Source organism: Mangifera indica, chromosome 9 (genome assembly GCF_011075055.1).
Source record: "Mangifera indica cultivar Alphonso chromosome 9, CATAS_Mindica_2.1, whole genome shotgun sequence".
NCBI lineage: Eukaryota > Viridiplantae > Streptophyta > Magnoliopsida > Sapindales > Anacardiaceae > Mangifera > Mangifera indica.
Genome location: NC_058145.1, coordinates 540,154 through 559,882, shown reverse-complemented (window position 1 = coordinate 559,882; position 19,729 = coordinate 540,154). Strand labels below are relative to the sequence as shown.

Here is a 19,729-nt window from a genome sequence, read left to right as displayed (position 1 = left end):
CCAGGATCCATAACTTGAAAATCCCTTGCTGCCTTGCGGTTCTTCAATGTGTATTTCATTCTTCCATGATTGTCCATGGGATCTGATTTGGAACTAGTTGTGTATACTGTGTATCAGTTCTACTCAATTAGGTCTCTGTATGAAGAAGAAAAGAATCGAGTTCAGTTAAGTCATAACTCTCTGTTTGTCTTGTTGCCTTTTGGTGAAGTCCTGCAGACTCTTATCAACATCATCTTCTTGATTGCCACTGCCAGATTCGGAGTCTTCTCTTGTAAGGTATTTATCCACCTTTGCAGCAGCTTGGCGACCCTCTGAGATTGCCCAAACCACAAGGGACTGGCCTCGCCGGCAATCCCCAGCTGCAAAGACCCCTTCCACACTGGTTGCAAAGCAGCCATAATCTGCCCTGAAGTTTGACCAGTTGTCTCGCTCCAGTCCCAGCTTCTCTGCCAAAGTCTGGAAGAAAAGATCAAACAAGTTGAGATCTAAAATCTGACTAGCTCAACTTAGCAATGTTCAAGTTCAATCAAAGACAAGCTATAAAATACTGACTGGCTCAGGACCGAGGAAACCCATGGCTAATAGAACTAGGTCAGCCCCAATTATTTCTTCAGAGCCTTCAACCTCCTTATACTGAAACTTCCCACCAGCATCCTTATCCCAATGGACACGAGCCACCTCAATTCCTTTCACAACTCCATCTTCGTCTCCTACAAACCTTTTAGTCAATACCTCATAGGATCTTGGGTCTTTGCCAAACTTGGCAGCAGCTTCCTGGTGCCCATAATCGACACGGAAGATTCGAGGCCACTGCAAAAGGAAAATCGAGAGGAATAAGTAACACAACACACCGAAACAAATAGACACAATGTCTACTTACGTATATATGCTGAATCAAATTCTATTTCACATAAAATCACAGATTATTGCGAATTTTATCTATATGAACTAAAAAATATACAGAAAAATAGAAGCAATATTCCGTGCTGGGGCTCAGAAGGTGCATTTTAACATCAAGATAAACCAAATTTTTGAGTAAATGTAACCACATGAGAGACCATAATACAGTAAATAGTCGCATGCATAAGCTACAATACTGCAACCAATACCTGTGGCCAAGGGTTGCCTGGAGCCCTGGTTTTTGGTGGCTGAGGTAGAAGCTCAAGATTAACAATGCTTTTACAACCATGTCGGATAGACGTCCCTATGCAGTCTGTACCAGTGTCACCTCCACCAATGACGACTACTTTCTTGCCCTTAGCAGAGATGTAATTACCATCCTGAAGATTGCTGTCAAGCAAGCTCTTGGTGTTGGCATGAAGGAACTCCATGGCAAAATGGATACCTGACAAGTCCCGTCCAGGTACAGGAAGGCCCCTGCATGAGGTAGAACTCTTAGAATTAAACACATTCATTTATTTTTATTGATATAATCATTTGGTTGAGTAGTTATGATCTGACTGACAAATATATGAAGACTTTCTACTCCCAGTGACACCTACCTTGGTTTTGTGGCACCTACTGCCAAAACAATGGCATCATTCTCCTCTCGAAGCCAATCAAGAGAAAATGAAGGATCAACTCCAACATTAGCATTGACAACAAAATTAACGCCTTCTTCAGCCATGAGGTTAACCCGCCGCTGAACCACATCAACTTTGTCAGTCTTCATGTTGGGAACCCCATACATCATAAGTCCCCCAATTCGATCAGAACGCTCATAAACAGTTACCAAATGACCCATTCGGTTTAGCTGATCAGCGGCAGCCAAACCAGATGGTCCACTTCCAATGATAGCGACCCTTCTCCTGTAATAATAAACAAGATAACAGAGCTCAACAGATGCACAACATTGAACATAAAGCACTTGAAGTTGAGATATTTGAGTTGGTGATACTGAAGAAAGAAAATGTTTTTGATATATATTAAGAAAAAAGAAAAGGCATACCCGGTTCTCCTCAAGGGAGGCCGTGGCACCATCCAACCCTCCTCAAACGCCTTGTCTATGATGGTGCACTCAATATTTTTTATAGATACAGGATTCTCAATAATGCCAAGTACACAAGAACCTTCACAAGGAGCAGGACACACTCGACCAGTGAACTCTGGAAAGTTATTTGTCTCAAGGAGTCGATCTAGTGCTTCACGCCACCTATTTTGGTACACTAACTCATTGAATTCTGGTATTTTGTTTCCAAGTGGACAACCACAGTACTCCTACATTTTGGAAGATGACCTTTAGTTGAGGTGAAATTTCAAATTTAAAGTACTAGTAAAACTATTTAAAATCATACCTGGTGGCAGAAAGCGGTACCACAATCCATACAACGAGCAGATTGAGTCTTTAAAAATGGGCCGGGAGTTGATTCCTCCATAACTTCCTTCCAATCATTCACCCGAACATTAGGATCCCTGTATTGAATGGCCTCACGCTCATAAGCAATAAAACCCCGATGTTTAACAGCATCAGCAACCCGACTAGGCCTTTTGGTTTCTTCAGTTTGATCAACCTTCTGTGTATTTCAACATTCGCATTAGTCCAAACAGATTAAACAGTACAAAACAGTAAGCAAATGTAAAAATATATATCAGTACTCCCCAACTATCAAGCTTGAGCAGACTACTTCTGACCACATAAAGTTTGCTATATTTAATGTTAATTTGTCATAAAGGTATCAACTCCCAAGGGGTCTAACCACAATGATTAGTATAACAGCGTTACTGCTATAAAATCTGTTGTTTAAATGATACATTAGCCATGTAAATAAGTGAATTTGAGGGTAAATTCCTACTGATGACAAGTTTTTCATGATAAAAAAGAGGGGGAATATAGTGTGATGGCCAAATTTTAAAGTGGTAAAGTGATGTGAGAAGGTTTAGAGGAAGACTGATGAATTAGGATTTACCTCACTGGATTTCTCCTTCAAAGGTTTAGCAGCCAACTTCTTGAGCTCTTCAAAAGCATCTTTGCCCATTAATTTTTCTTCATCTTGTTCCTTGGCTTCTTTGTCAGGACACTCCATTGCCGCTATTGAGGTGGTTTCTTCTTTCATGTCTACGAGAACTTGCTTATAATCCCTAGGTATGACCTTTATAAATCTAGGCAGTAGATTCTCAAAGTCAGCAAGAACTTCTTTAGCTAACTGGCTGTTTGTGTATCGCTGATGTTGTTGTATCATCATTCTTAGAGACATAATATCCTCTTCCTCTTGGACCTTATCAAAATCCACCAGCTCAGAATTGCATCTAGAATGAAATTTGCCATCCACATCAAGAACATAAGCAATACCCCCACTCATACCAGCTGCAAAATTCCTTCCAGTTATCCCAAGCACAACAACTGTCCCGCCAGTCATGTATTCACATCCATGATCACCAACACCTTCTACAACAGCTTTTGCTCCTGAATTACGGACACAGAATCTTTCTGCCGCCATTCCATTGAAATATGCCTCTCCACTGGTGGCCCCATAAAGAGCCACATTTCCAATGACAATGTTTTCTTTTGGATCAAAACGACTTCCCATCGGTGGATAAACTACAACCTTGCCACCAGACAATCCTTTACCAACATAATCATTGCTGTCACCTTCAAGCTCCAACAAGATGCCAGGACAGAGGAAAGCTCCAAGGCTTTGCCCTCCACTTCCACTAAATTTGATGTGAATGGTATCTGCAGGAAGCCCTGCCAAGTGGTAACGCTTAGTCACTTCATGGCTAAGCATTGTTCCAACAGCACGATTCTCATTGCAGATTGGAGTTTCAATGTACACAGGAAGGCCTTTCTCTAAAGCAGGCTTTGACAACGCAATAAGCTTCTGGTCCAAAAGCATGTCCAAGCCATGATCTTGTTTTTGGATACAGTACTGGGCAGCTTCAGGCCGAATGTCAGCAGCTGGTCTAAGTAACAGGGAGAGATCAATATTCTCAAGCTTCTCATTGGTCTTTGCAACTTCTTTATCAACTTCAAGCATATCTGAACGACCAACCATCTCATTCAACGTCCGGAAACCAAGGTTAGCCATAATCTCCCTGACCTCCTCAGCAAGCATAAAGAAGAAATTAATTATGTGCTCAGGTTCTCCAGCAAACTTTTCACGTAACACAGGATCTTGGGTAGCAATGCCGACAGGACAGGTATTCTTGTGGCACTTCCGCATCATGATGCAGCCAAGTGTAATGAGAGGTGCAGTGCCAAAGCCAAACTCTTCTGCCCCAAGAAGCGCAGCAATGGCAACATCCCTTCCAGTTTTTAGTTGACCATCTGTCTGAAGAACTGTTCGGCCACGAAGATTATTAGCAACCAAAGTTTGATGGGTTTCAGCCAAACCAAGTTCCCATGGAAGGCCAGCATTTTTAATGCCAGTCCATCGAGAAGCCCCTGTACCACCATCATGACCTGAGATCAATACGTGGTCAGCATGCCCCTTCACAACGCCACTTGCAATTACTCCTACACCAGCTTCAGATACTAACTTCACACTAATTCGAGCCCCTGGATTGGCACTCTACAGAACAAAAAAAAGAGAGTCAAGTAGACTGGAAGACCCAATTGGAAATACTGAAACATAAAATTCACATGACTACACAGAGACAAAATAAGAACAGCTTCCAGAACCACAACAGCAAGACATAACTACATAATCAAGATATAGAAGTACATGACACAGCTTGTGCAGGTACCTTAAGATCAAGGATCAATTGAGCAACGTCTTCAATTGAATATATATCATGATGGGGTGGGGGGCTAATAAGTCCAACTCCAGCAGTAGAATTTCTAGTGACTGCAATGTCTCCCATAACCTTATGGCCAGGAAGTTCACCTCCTTCACCAGGCTTGGCCCCCTGTTCAACAAGGCAGAGCTTACTTAAAATAAAATACTTCACAGAAAATAAAATACTTCAGTTCATATTTAACCTCACCAAATCAAAATGTAGGTATCATTAAAGATGCAGAAGCACCCAGGTTCCTGAGGTGCTTTTGCAGAGACAACATCATCTGCCATGAACATAAAACCATAAACAAGAGGATCCTCTATTCCTAAAGGAATACAGGGGCTAACTAGGAATAGATGACATCAACAGAATAACTATAGCCTAATGGTATCTTAAATATCAAAGGTTATAACATTAAGCAAATACCTGTGCAATTTTTATTTGCAATTCATCAGCATTTGTTAGGTAATAACTTGACACTCCAAATCTCCCACTTGCAACTTGCTTGATGGCACTCCTCTTTGGATTCATTGAACCATCAGGAAGGGGCGCCATACGAGATGGTTGCTCACCTCCCTCACCTAAAGCAGAAATTAACGAATGTTATTACATAAATATAAAATAGACAAACTCTTAAAAAGAACAGTTAAAAAAACATAAGCCTGGAGACCAGAACTCTTTATCCAAAAAAAACTAAGTCAACAAATTCCTAGGTTAGTTTGTTAACCTTGACTTCAGAAAACATACCACATTATTTAGTATAAATTATGTTCAGAAAGAAAAAAGGTGGCTTTAATGAAAGTAATAACAAAACCTTTAGCAAACATTTAAATGGCACCACTTTAATTTAAGACCATGACATGATATAGCAAAACATACCTGTGTTTGATTTCCCACCAATTTTATTCATGGCAATAGCCAGTGTTGTGTGTGCCTCCAATGATATTGATCCATAACTCATTGCCCCAGTACAAAACCGTTTCACAATCTCACTTGCCGGTTCCACTTCCTCCAGGGGAACTTTCACCTCTGCCTCCTTAAACTTCAAAAGACCACGTAAATTGCAGTTTTTGTTCAACTCCTGAATGCGCTTGGAGTATTCCTTATATGCAGCAACGCTGTTACCCCTGGCAGCTTCTTGCAGCTTTGCTATAGCAAGAGGATCATTCAAGTGAATCTCACCATTTTTCCTCCAATGATAATCCCCAGGATTGGGCAATGCTACAGCTTCTGCACTTCCAGGAGGAAACACCCGGGTAGGAAATGCCAACTCATGCAATTGAAGAGCATCATGGGCAAGCATCTCAAATGTTGCTCCCTCTACCCTGCTTGGCGTTCCAACAAAGCACTTCTCGATCACTTCTGATGAAAGGCCCAGAGCTTCAAAAATCTGTGCTCCCTTATACGAGGCTAAAGTTGATATCCCCATTTTGGCAAGAACTTTCATCATGCCATAGTTGCTTGCTTCAAAATACTTCTTGACCAGCTCCTCCTTTGAATAGAACTCACCATTAGATTTGGGTGGGATCTTGCCATCAACCTGTAATCTCCAAATTGCCTCTATGGACAAGTATGGGCAAATAGCATCTGCACCAAATCCAATAAGCGTACAGAAATGGTGCACCTCTCGTGGTTCAGCTGATTCAACTATCAACCCTGTTCGAGTGCGCTGAAGCTTTTTAACAAGATGATGATGGACAGCACCAACTGCCAAAAGGGAACTTACAGCAACACGGTTTGCTGAGAAAGCTGCAAATTCAAAAAAGAAATGCTAAATCAGTACAATAATTAAGAGAAAGATAATTGTATGTGCAAAACTACTTTTCTTAGAACAAAATATAACACCTCTGTCTGAAAGCACTAATAATTTATAACCATCCTTGATTGCTTCCTGTGCCTCAGCGCAGATCCTATCCAAGGTTTCTTCCAATCCCTTCCTTCCACGGTTCTTAGAATAAGTTATGTCAATAACTTTACTTCGCCAACCTCTGTAATTCATCTTTTTAATTGCTTCCATCTCTTCAATGGACAACAGAGGGCCTTTCAGAGATAGGCGGTGGCATTGTTCTTCTGTTGTTTCTGTGAGATCACCTTCTGGACCAATCATGTATTCCATGGAAGTGACTATTTTTTCTCGAATAGGATCAATTGGAGGATTCGTCCCTTGAGCAAACATTTGCTTGAAGTACTCAAAAGTAAGTTTTTCTCTGTTAGACATAACAGCCAAGGGTGCATCATTACCCATTGAGCCAAGAGCTTCCGTGCCATCTTTTGCCAATGGTAGCAATAACATCTCCAAAGCTTCAACAGTGTAACTGCAAACAGAAACCAAAGTTTGAATATTTTTTAAATATCAATATGAAATAAACAGACTTGAGTAAAATTTGTATCAAATGCAAGACATAAATTCACATACCCAAAAGCTTTTAATGGAGCTAATAACCCGTGAATGCCCATGTTCTCCACATTTTCCATATTATCAGATGCCTATAATTACAGTTCAGATTGCAACACAGTGAGCATTAACCATTATGAAAAATAATCATAAATGCAACAAAGTAGAACAAGACTTACTGGCACAACTCTAGATATTTCTGGAACGACCGTTTCTGATTCTTTAACAGACTCAACTATATGCTTCAGTTCAATCTTTTGCCTCTTTAGCCATTGCCCATAAGGTCTTGCCAGTGAATAATGATGCTTCAAGGCTTCATCATCCACAAGAACATGCTTCTCAAAATCCACCAGGAGCATCATTCCAGGGTTTAGTCTTCCTTTCCTGAGCACATCTTCAGGAGGAATGTCCACTACACCCACTTCACTAGCCATGATTACCCGTCCACTGTGTGTGACGTAAAACCGACCAGGGCGTAGTCCATTGCGATCCAATGTTGCTCCAAGATAATGGCCATCAGTAACTACAAATGACATGAGCATGAGTAAAAGATCACAAACTGATATCCTCAGCAATTTTTCCGAAGAATAATATAAGAGAATAAACAAATTACATGTTATAAGAGCAGGTCCGTCCCATGGCTCCATAAGAGCTGAGAAGTACTCATACAAGGCCTTCCGTTCAGGATCCATGTTCTTATCATTTTGCCATGCTTCAGGAATCATCATCATTATAGCTTCAGGTAAACTTCTACCAGATCGAACAAGAAATTCAAGGACACCATCAAAAGCTCCTAAAGAAAGTTTAGAAAGATTTTCAGACAAAAGCCCATTAAAACATAAAAAATCAAACAGACAGATAGTACAATGCTTATTTATTCATATCTCCATTACTTTTCATGGACAATATGAAGGGGGAAACACAACCTTCTTATTTCTAATTATTCAAAGAATTAGTGTGTGAATGATCATAAGCAATTTGTCAAGTTCAATTTCACCTGAATCAGATGAACTAGCTTCCACAATTGGCAATAGCTTCTTCATCTCATTCTTTGAGAGACCAAGCTCCTTACACTTCAATAGACCCTCACGTGCTTTCATCCTGTATTACATATAGCATATATAAGCAAAAAAATCCTTCTATATCAATGCATAGTTCAATTTTAGTGATATCAAATTTATTCTCCAACTATTTTAGTGGACTAAAATTATACACAGACGCACACCAGTTAACACTTTCAAGAACAATAGACTAGTTTTTTTCAGTAAATACCAGTTCACATTGCCTCGTAGTGTATTAATTTCCCCGTTGTGGCCCAATACACGCAGAGGTTGGGCACGATCCCAGCTAGGAAATGTATTTGTAGAAAACCGTGAGTGTACCTACATAATCAATAAAAAGAACAAAGATTATTATTCACAGTTCCAGCCATATCAGATAAAATATCTGAAATTGAAGAGATGAAATTGTGTTAAGGGCACATCAGTAGACTTAATACGACAGTGTCAATATAAAAATCATAGAAACCCTAAGCTACGTTGACCAAACACAATTCCCTTTCCACCAATAAATTGGAAGTTTCAACCTCAAGCAACTGTCATTGAGAGCACTGCAGCAAGTTTCTGCAAACATGATTTACTTGGCAATGAGGTTTCTTACCAACTCACTCAAGGCATCCAATCCAGCATCCAAACACAAATAGTTAATCAAGGGAGTGGAAGAACTTAAGAGATCATTCAAAACTTCAATGCCTAAGAAGTCATTCCTCAACCTTGCATCTCTTCAGTCAACGATGGTTCCCATGCTGTTAGTTAAAGTATTGAGTTAGTGGACAAAGAAGGAAAGTGAATGGATGATTTATTTACCAGGGCCATGTAGCTCTTAAACCTTTCATTGCCAACATCTCCATAATAGTAATCCTTCAACTGAATTGGCTTCAATTGGCCTTTGTAGACAACCGTCCTGAGTAAACCAAAAACCTATGTTAACAATCTAATCAAACCCAGGTAGCATTAATGCCCACACATAAACAACACAGCTCTCTGCAGTACACACCGTGAGGAAAGAGAACATATATAGCAGTCACTCATGCCATGTTGGAGGTTTAATGCAGCTCTTATTGCAACCATTGAAACCTTTCTTAGAATGTACATCTGTAAAGCATAAAACATCTATTAAGCAAATGCTACAAGATCAATCCAAAAAATAACCAATTAAAATAATTAATCAGTCAAATAATTCAGATTCCTATGAGATCCTGTCTCTGTGTAATAGGAGTTCTTGTCATAGTAAAAACTTATAAGCCTTCATTTATTGATAGATTATTCCAGGAAACAAATCGGTTTTAGACTCCATTGTTTTAATCACCTGCTGCTCAAAATCAGCTTTTGAGCTAGGTGTGGGTGTAAGGAAAACTTGTTCAACCACAGGTTCGGTTTCCAAAGCAGAATTTCCCAACGCAGAATTATCAGTTGGTACTGACCGCCACCCAAGAACCGTGTGTCCAAGAGACTCAGCGACCTTCATACACAGAAGGAAACACTCATCAATTCCAACTAAAAATGAAAGCATATATAATCTTACAACCAGACAAATAATGCACACATGGAACTCCAAAGAATTACCTTGGTAAATACATTTTTACTCTCTTCCCTCCGTCTCTCCGATCGGGGCAAAAAGAACATCCCAACAGCATATTCACCCAGTGGCGGAAGAGTAAACCCAACATCCTTGGCAACCTTAAATAGGACAATTCAATAACAATCATTATCAAGATTTAAAACCCCAATAACAGTTAATCTTAACAAAAAAGTGAATATATTTTACATTTATCCTGAACAGACATGAGTTAGAGTTGCATATTCAAGCTAAAAATCATGGTTAAAAGAAAACCTAATTGTAAAGGAGACGAAAGAGACGAAGAGGAGCTTATTTTCATTTAAGTGTAAAGAATAATAATCGTACAGATATTCTGGGTGTTTTTATTTCATGTTTTAGCCATCTTCCAATGGATCCTACAGAATTTTAGCACTACATTTTTACCCAAATATTCCAATATTATCCAAAGAAATCAATATAAAATGAACCAAACCAGCTGCATAAAAATAACGAAACAAAACGACAGTACCTCTTTATAGAAGTCGTGAGGAAGAGCCACTAGAATTCCAGCTCCATCACCAGAGTTCTCCTCACATCCACAGCCTCCTCTATGCGTCATCCGCACCAACATCTCCAAGGCATCCGATACCTACGCATGCAGAAAAAAAAAATATCACAAAACTAGTCACACTAAACACATGCATGCACTCTATTTATTACATAAAAACGGACCGTTTTACGGCTGCTTTCACCGGACAATTCCGCGACAAACCCGACCCCGCAAGAGTCCTTATCAAAAGCCGGATCGTATAGTCCCTGCGGCTTCTCCGGCGCTCCCGATAATGCAGACCGGACCATCACTCTTAGCTTCGGCGACTTTCCAGGACCGTCCGAATGCCAAACATGTACTAGCTCCGATCCGACCAACTGTAACCGCCCTCCGAAGAACTTTTTCTCCACGGCGGCCGGTTTTCTCAAAGCCGAGAACATTGCACCCCTGGCTTTGCCTCGTAACAAAGCATTGAAGTTAGAGTGAGGTGCAATGGCCGTTTTGCTCCGCGAAGGAAGTGCGCATGAGTTCGCTCTGAGTTGAGTGAAAGAACTCGAAGTCGCTGACATTTTTCAATAACGTGAGGTCAAGTCTGTCAAAAACACACGTTTTTCTACAATTCAGTTTTGATTTATTAGCCTATTAATATACTGTTACAGATCCGACGGTCGAAATCAGAACTAAATTTGAAGACACGAAAATATCCTCCGGCGGCGCGGATTCTCCGAGAGAGTCGGGAGAAGACTAAAGAAAATGAAAATGATTTCCAGGAAAATGAAATGATTGCGGCAGAGGAAAGAACTCCAATGAACGAGGAGATAGCGTCATATTTATAGAGAGACATAGAGAAGAGTTACGGAATTGACAGCCCAGGGTTTCAGATACTGCCACGTGGACAAACAATTATGCGGCAAAACACAGCCGCTCAAGGTGGGACCCACGTAAAAGGATGATATAATTTAAAAAGTGATGAATCTGTAATTTCATCATTGTAATTAAATTAGTGAATGTTCTTAATGCCGTATTGGTAATGAAAAATCGTTTTTTAAAAATGGAAATAATTAATAAATATTTGGAACTTAATATGGTAAAGCCACTCAATATTTTAATACTAAAATGGCATGCCATGTCAGACTCCTACAAAAGTTGGATATTATTACTAAATGACCAAAAGTTACTTTTTCTGTAAATCTGAGCTTTTTTCATTCGTTTTATAATTTTTAAAAGTCAAAAGACTTATCCTCATGTTTATTGAAAACCAAATTAATATTCCTTAAACACGCGAAATTCAAATTTTCATTTAACTGTAAAAATTTATTATTAAAATTAAAGGTAAAAATATTATTTAATAAAAAATATTAAAAAACTAAAATTTTATTATATTTTTTCATAAATTTAAATTTTTAATATTTTTTTAATTCAAAGTTAAAAAGTAATCAATTCCTTTTAGGTTTACATTTTCTCCCTTACTTCTTTAACAACCACCGTTCTTACCATCGAAGACATGAAGACAAGGAAGTGTTTCCTTAGATGAGAAGATTGACCACCATCGCCTGGGACTTCGTCGAAAGACAACAAAACGTCACCTTCGTTTTTTTAGTTGGACGAAGATGATTCGTATTTGTCCTATCAAAGATCAACATTTGAAGCGTCTCCCCCAAACTCTTGCTCTTCATCCATCGACACTCTTTCTCCAGATCAAGGAGTGATGAGTTAGAGCAAATGAAGGAAGCCAATGAAGCATCGTTTTTCACTGTGTTTCAAGTTTCCAAAAGCCAACAAAGGAAGAGAAACTAGTTTAGGTGAAATGAAACTTAAGACGAAGAGAGAGAAAGCTGACGAACATATAGGTGGGAAGACAAAGTTAATTGGCCAAATTTTGGTCACTGGAGAAGGAAAAAAACCTTGGGAAAAAGTTAACTATTCAAACCTTTGATGGAAAAAAATGTTAAATTTTTAAACTAAAGAAAAAAATATGATAAATTTATAGTTTTTATTTAATATTTTTAATTAAATAATATTTTTATCTTTAGTTTTGATAATCAATTTTAACAAATTTGTATGAAATTACATTAAACATCTTACGTTAGGGTTTGAACATAACAAGTATTATTATATATAAAATAAATAGATTTTAATAATTGAATGAATTGTTATATGGTTAAATGATGTATTATTTATTTTATTTTTAGTTTTAAAATAATTCAATAAATAAATACACATCAACTATTCTTATTTATTTTATCTTTGATGTAAGCAAAGTGATAGGTTGGGGCCACAATATGACGGTGGGTGTGACGAAATGTGGGGCAGATGCGGCGAACGGTGTGTAAAATTATTTTAAAATTACAATAAATTTGCCTTACTGTAATTAATTAAGGTAATTATATTGTAATCTCACCCATAATTGTAATTTACTAACATTAAAATTGACTTCGCCTGTACACTCTGTCGTCTTTTCATATTTAAAATCTAGTTTTTCTTTGGGTCATTATCAAACCCATTATACACATCAAAATAGGAAAATTTGACAAAATCAAGCTAGGGTTTGAATTGGACTGAAATGAGATCCCAAATTTAATTAAAATTTATAGTTATTGGCAATGTTTTCCTACGCATTAACCTAGATTTTAAATACTTTAATAAACATTTAAACATGTGACATCAAATAAAATTGACATTAATTAGTATATTGTACATATTCTTGACTAAATGGACCCAGACTTGAGTCCTAACAAATATAAAAATTTATACGCTATCTTCCAGCCAAATTGCTTAATGTGAGTAATGTGAAAAGGACATTTTATAATTATTATCCTTAAGATCTTTGAAGAATAAAACTCTGCATTTATTAGAAACGTATGAGCAAATTAGGGGTGGATTTGATTGAAGTCAAGTTAAACCTCAAACAATGGTTAAAACTCAATTTAAATCTATGATATTTAAGCATCGGTTCAATTTATAATATTCAATTTAAATTTATTTAAATTAGTAAATAATATTGTCAAAGCAATAAGGATAAACAATAATATCTAAGAGTTGAATTATTGACAAATGCTTAAACTTGAGTCGAGTTAAAACTCTAATTCGAGTTTAACTCATTCTAATAAAATATAGATTTGAGCTTAAACTAGTTCTGATTAAGTCCACCTCTAGAGCAAACTACACATGTGAGGTTTCTGCATTCCATTAAATTTACCGTTTTATTGTATTTTTCTTCTAAAACTTGTTTTTCTGATATTTTAATATGACAAATATATTAGAATTCTAGTATTTAGACATATGTCTTCATTTAAAACAAGATCATCAACTTTTTTATTATTTATAAAATATATTTTTCATCAGTTACAAATTAAAATAAACTTGTGAATCTTTTATAATTAATTAAAAGATAGGGTATTTTTCTCGTATATTGAACATCCTATTTTCTACATATTTTAGTGTGTGGGAGTATTTTTCAAATGAACTCATTAAACGCGAGAAAAGTAACCAATGATTTTTTCACACGCTTCCCTTCCTTACACAACCCTCAATTTATAGGTACCATATGTGGTTGACATCCCCAATCACTTAGGTATTATCTTAGACAATTTATATACACCATGAGATGTGTTTTCATGAAATGTAGCCACCTGCATTCAAGAATTATCCAATCACGTTTTTCTGCCCATATTTTCTTGCTTGTTGTGTACTCTTGGCTTCATGGGACATTTCCTTGCGCAAGTGCAGAGTGTCACTTCTCTTTTGACTTGGTCAAGTTTTTGGCCACTTGTTTAGTGCTTAGAATGACAAGGTTTAAGCCTTTAAATCGCCTAAAAATGCAAAGTCCGTAAGGTTGTTTTTCTACCTGGACCAGCAACTCACTTCCTTGCCTGCGTGTGACCCATCTGGATGTCGTGTGTGCAAGCGCTGTGTGAGCTGTCGCGCTTGCGCATTTGTCTCAACTTGTTGCGATATGTCTGAATGCTTGCGAGCGGTTTCTCTGAATGCTTGCATGTGATTTGTATGAATGCTTATCTGAATGGTGTGTGCACGGTTTGTCTGAATGCTTGCACGCGGTTTGTCTTAATGCTTAATTGCGTGACCTGTCTGAGTGGTGCGTGCAGTCTGTCCGAGTGGTGCACGCATTTGTCCCTCCAATCACCATTTTGTGCATATTTTTTCTAGCTACTCTATCTGAATTATGTATGCCTATGATAGTTTTCATGTTTCCTGAGTCTCTCAAGCCCATCCGGAAGTGCCGCTATGCATTTCTTGCACATTGCGTAGACAGGCCCGTGCCAGTGTCATGTTTATTGGTTGCTGGCAGCAACGATACCACTGCAGTAACCTTTTTTTTTGTTAGGCCGCAGTAACTTACTACTGCTAATACCCAAATTTCGGCCACGTCAGTTAGAAACGGCGCCGTTTTGGTCATGTTACTTACAGTACAGTTGTTTCATTATCGATAATTTAGTGGAAAGAAAAGTTGGAAAAACCCTAAGCCCCCCGGACCGCGCACTGGCGGAGAGAGAGAGAGAGAGCTACAATGTCGTCGACTCTGCTGGAGGTGACTCGCGCGGCTCACGAGGAAGTGGAGCGGCTCGAACGGCTTGTAGTGAAGGATCTACAGACCGAGCCAACCTCCAACAAGGACCGCTTGTTTCAGACTCACCGTGTTCGTAATATGATCGATACAATCACCGCCACTACTGAAAAACTCGTAAATTTATCATGAACTTTAAAATATTGGCTTTTTTGTTTTATTGCAAAGTTAGAGTTGAGATTCACGGCATCGTTTCGTGGTTTTTTTAACAGGTTGAGATTTATGAAGATAAAGATAATGCGAGGAAGGATGAGATTGCGGCTCTTGGAGGCCAAACTGCGACAGGAACAAATGTGTTTAGTGCATTTTACGACAGATTAAAGGAGGTAACTGATTTTTTTAATTTAATTTTTAGAATGGGAAATTTGGAGAAGTTGATTAGAAATTTGTGGTGAAATTTCCGTTTTATGTGCAGATTCGTGAGTACCATAGGAGGCATCCGGCTGCACGTGTTGTTGATGCTAATGAGGAATATGAAAATCTGCTTAAAGAGGAACCGCTAATTGAGTTTAGTGGAGAGGTATGTAAGCCGGATTTGGGTTAATTAATGCTTGATATATTAGGATAGAGTGTGCGCAATTAATGGGGTCTTCAAGTAAAGAAGAAGAAGAAAATTTTTGAATTGATGGTGTAAAGATAATATTTCTTGTGATTTGGATGCTATTTGTGTATCAGATTGAAGAAAATGTTACAGCATTTTGTTTTCAGTATAATTGTTTATTTTTTCTTGTTCCGTTGCAATGCTTCTTACATTGATTTTCATATAAATTTTGTTTTCAGGAAGCTTTTGGGCGGTACCTAGATTTGCATGAGCTTTTCAATCAGTACATTAACTCTAAGTTTGGAGAACGCATTGAGTATTCAGCTTACCTTGATGTTTTCTCACAGCCACTTAAGATCCCCCGCAAAATGAAGATGACAAGGTACCTGTTCATGGACTGTTTTCCTCTGTTGTTTTTGGATAGTTTGATTAATGAGTTGCTTTTCTTTTTTCTTGCACCTTCTTCTTTAGTGTTATTCACTCAAGACTTGGAATTCAATTTTAATTATGATTTTCACCAGGCAGTACAGGGAATATATGGAAAATCTACTAGAGTACTTAATTTACTTTTTTCAGCGGACAGAACCACTGCAAGATCTGGATAGAATATTCTCAAAGGTGAAATTAAATATAATTTTTTGGTCATGAACATGGATATGAGGCAAATTTTCTGTTTTTGTTCTGTCTTTGCTGTGTTTAATTGTTATGCATGGCAGGTTGTGGCTGATTTTGAAGAGCAATGGGCCAATGGCACAATACCAGGATGGAATAATGAGGGGGAAGAAAATGGACATGTTCCTACTGAGCATACTGTAATAGATCTCGATTATTACAGCACTGTTGAAGAACTAATGGAAGTCGGTTCTGAAAAGTTGAAGGAGGTAAGGGTGACCATTTGTGATCATATTATTATTCCAGGTTACATTTTTGTTGCATGAATTGCATTTTGATATGTACAACTGGCAACCATATACATGTACAACTTGTAACCTATAGTTGCAAGGGCATCTACAGCTAATCTAGGTAATTGTGCCTATAACTGAAAAGCTGTGGATGTCTCAATTTTTGTTATTTGGTTATTATTTGGGCATTTTCAGTTGATGTTGTCTGTTAAATGTTAATTTAGTTAATATGAGAACGTTTGTCTGATTTTGTGTGGTACATGACCAGTATCTGCTTGAGTAGATCTTTGTTATAGAGTTTTCTAAGAGCTTAGACAATTTGAATGCAAGTTAGAAATGCAGTTACAGAAATAATAAGAAGAAAGTGTGCTGCAATGTTTAAGCTAGGTTATCTGAATCTTAGTTTTTTCTGCATTAGGGTGCGGTTTGGAATCAATTCAGATTTATTGGGTGAGCTCTGCTCTTTCTGAAAATGCTGGAAATTAGATAGAATTTTGAATTGTTCGTTGTGGTGTCGTTTGAAATCGTAATATCTTTCTCTGTTTCAAAGAAGATTATACCTTCACCATGTTCTTATCTTATGTAGGTTCAATTTGCATGACCTTGAAAAATTTCAATCAATATGCTTTTAGCTCCATCTTCTGTTATTTACTTAGTTATTAACCATTTCTTGCCTGGCAGGCATTGGCTATGTTAGGACTGAAGAGTGGTGGTACTGTACAACAGCGTGCAGAGAGGCTTTTCCTTACAAAGGTTGCTAGTACAAGGTTTTTTATGTTTTATTGTGTATGAGATCTAGTGGAAATGAACTTCTGTAATACTTTTCTAAGTTAAATTTACCATATTCTGGTAAAGGAGGGAATGGGCTATCTCTAGTATGTGTGTGGATATGAATTGGCAAATTATTAATGGGAATGCATTATTTTATGAATTATGAAATTTGACCAATCTTAGTATGCCTCTTGAGTGCTGGCTGATTCCGTGACTGTAAGACTTGGAAATGTGATAATATGCAGTGAAAATCTCTTTAGTCTGAAGATGTCAATAAGTAAGCACTATGTTTTTGCTTTCTTCTTCCAGGACAGTAGTACTTTATAAAACAAATTGCTCAACTTAAATTTCTTTGAAGCTCTGTGTTCAGAATTTGGGTTGGTGTATTCCCTCAGTGTGTATTTTTTTTATTTGGTTGCAGCACACTCCTCTTGAAAAGTTAGACAAGAAACATTTTGCCAAAGGTTCACGTGGGCCAGAAAAAAATGGGGTTGCTGCACCACCACAAGAAGTTGGCAATTTAAAAGACATTGCCTTGATGGAAGCTAAAATGCAAAAACTGTGTGCCTTACTGGAAGAGGTTAGCATTTTCTACTTATTTAGTTTGTCCTTGTCTTTTTTGTTAAATGTAATTTGCCTTGTATTACTTGGTTCATATTTACTAATAGTAAGCATAGTGGTGCTGTTTTACTTTTGGTGGCTGCTATATGTTCAAGTTTTTATTGACCTTGTGCAGACAATTGAACGAACGAAACAAAATGTTGAGAAGAAACAAGCTTTGACATACGAGGAAATGGAAGCAGAACGTGAAGAAGTAAGTTAATAGTTTTCCATTGCAGCCTTCTATGGTTCAGTACAGTTCATCATTTTTTAAGATGTTAGTTCAAAATTTGAAGAGAGATGCTGCCCTTGAGGTTCTATCCATCTATAAAATGCATGGCTGTGGGGCTTTGGTTTACTCAGGTCTCAGGTGGAATTGTGGATGTCATACACCATAGATTATTGCAAGCATTTTCCTCTTTTAAAATTAATTACATGTGGGATTTTTTATGGTATATGCAGCATATGTAATTTATGGCTAGTTTATAACACAAAAACTTAGTCATTTGGGTTTTGAAGGAGTTGGGAGCAGTGGGCTTGCCTATAACTCAACACTTTTTGCAGTTGCATTCTCACCTTTGGAATATGCATATTGTTTTTTCGGTTTTTTGTTATGAATTTAATCCTTGAGTTGTTATAATATCAGTTAACAGTGGTTACTTGCTTTTGAATTTTTAGCAAGAGGATACACAAGTTGACACTGAAAGTGATGATGAAGAGCAGCAGATTTACAATCCCCTTAAATTGCCAATGGGTTGGGATGGGAAACCTATACCTTATTGGCTATACAAGCTTCATGGTCTGGGACAGGTATTTTTGTGCTTAATTCTAGGATACCTGCAAGTTTTTGGAGATTCATAAAATCATTTTTTTTTCATATTTTGAATTTAAAAGTTATATGGATGAAGTGGCTGATACAGAGCTTATTGGAGAATGAAGAACTCCTTGTTACTTGTTTGCTTTAGTTTTTTATGGCTCACAAGATTGTGATTCTCAAATTCAGGAATTTAAATGTGAGATATGTGGGAACTACAGCTATTGGGGGCGTAGAGCCTTTGAGCGGCATTTCAAGGAATGGCGCCATCAACATGGAATGCGTTGCCTTGGTATTCCAAACACCAAGAACTTTAATGAAATCACATCAATTGAGGTATATCTCTCATTCTTTCTTTTCTTTTCCCCCATTATTTTTGCTGCAAGTAATTGTTAGTGATAACAAGTCATTGACATGAATTAGTTCCCCGTCTTAACTTGTCTATGGTGTTTTCTGGAATTGGTGGAATTTTGATTTTCACATGCAACATGAATGGTCAATGTTATTGTTCTAGTCGTCCGGTCAAGAATTGTTAATTCTATCTGATGACTATTTGACATATGTCCATTTTTTGGTTTGGTAAATGAATAACACAATCTAAAGGTTGTGCTAACGCTACAAAAATTATGAGTAAAGTTGTAGATGACTGCAAATTACATGCTGCAGCTACGACATTTGGTAATAAATTTTTTGCTGCTATCAGCAAGTAACCAAAATCATTTATTGTGCAGGAAGCCAAAGATCTGTGGAAGAAAATACAAGAACGACAAGGTGTGAACAAGTGGCGCCCAGATCTTGAAGAAGAATATGAAGACAAAGAGGGTAATATCTACAACAAGAAGACCTACACTGATCTGCAGCGTCAAGGACTGATCTAAGGAGAACGATCATCACTAGGATGGGAGGGAAGCTACTAGTGAATTTCATTCTAAGGTGGTGAGCTTTACTTTGCTTTACCTGTGTTTCACTCTATGGAGGTTGGTTTGTTTGTGAGCCCCGAATTTGCACCATGGCACATAAAAGTCTAACTTGACACAATTTTATACTGTGACTGTTGGGCTTGGTTCCGTTCTTGGCAATCTAGTCAGGTCAGGATTGGTGTTTGGATTTTATCTGCTTGGCAAAGTGTGGTATTGCTATATACTTGTTACAGTAATTAGCATATTTTTACAGTCAGGATTATTTGCACCATCAAATGTAGCCTTAGACTTGTCAATCTCTTTACCCTGTTTAAATGAAAGAAGAATGAATCTCAAA

The 19,729-nt window shown here is 37.7% G+C and overlaps 2 protein-coding genes across 2 annotated transcripts; one reads left to right on the top strand and one right to left on the bottom strand.

Annotated features, from left to right (window-relative positions):
- Nucleotides 1–165: 165 nt before the first annotated feature.
- Nucleotides 166–10,828, bottom strand: LOC123226207 (glutamate synthase 1 [NADH], chloroplastic-like). Its single transcript, XM_044650742.1, has 22 exons — nucleotides 10,442–10,828; nucleotides 10,239–10,358; nucleotides 9,736–9,849; nucleotides 9,479–9,631; nucleotides 9,167–9,264; nucleotides 8,977–9,073; nucleotides 8,384–8,493; nucleotides 8,109–8,212; nucleotides 7,725–7,904; nucleotides 7,291–7,634; nucleotides 7,133–7,203; nucleotides 6,562–7,031; nucleotides 5,596–6,465; nucleotides 5,143–5,297; nucleotides 4,684–4,845; nucleotides 2,907–4,508; nucleotides 2,295–2,510; nucleotides 1,949–2,217; nucleotides 1,503–1,808; nucleotides 1,110–1,377; nucleotides 553–810; nucleotides 166–456 (listed from the first exon to the last, which is right to left on the bottom strand). The coding sequence occupies exons 1-22, from the start codon at nucleotides 10,826–10,828 to the stop codon at nucleotides 166–168; spliced, it is 6,645 nt and encodes a 2,214-aa protein (XP_044506677.1).
- Nucleotides 10,829–14,597: 3,769 nt separating this feature from the next.
- LOC123225444 (splicing factor SF3a60 homolog) lies at nucleotides 14,598–19,729 on the top strand. Its single transcript, XM_044649390.1, has 12 exons — nucleotides 14,598–14,961; nucleotides 15,057–15,170; nucleotides 15,260–15,364; nucleotides 15,625–15,767; nucleotides 15,907–16,003; nucleotides 16,102–16,266; nucleotides 16,969–17,040; nucleotides 17,480–17,638; nucleotides 17,795–17,872; nucleotides 18,337–18,468; nucleotides 18,662–18,808; nucleotides 19,204–19,729. The coding sequence occupies exons 1-12, from the start codon at nucleotides 14,788–14,790 to the stop codon at nucleotides 19,348–19,350; spliced, it is 1,533 nt and encodes a 510-aa protein (XP_044505325.1). The 5' UTR covers nucleotides 14,598–14,787; the 3' UTR covers nucleotides 19,351–19,729.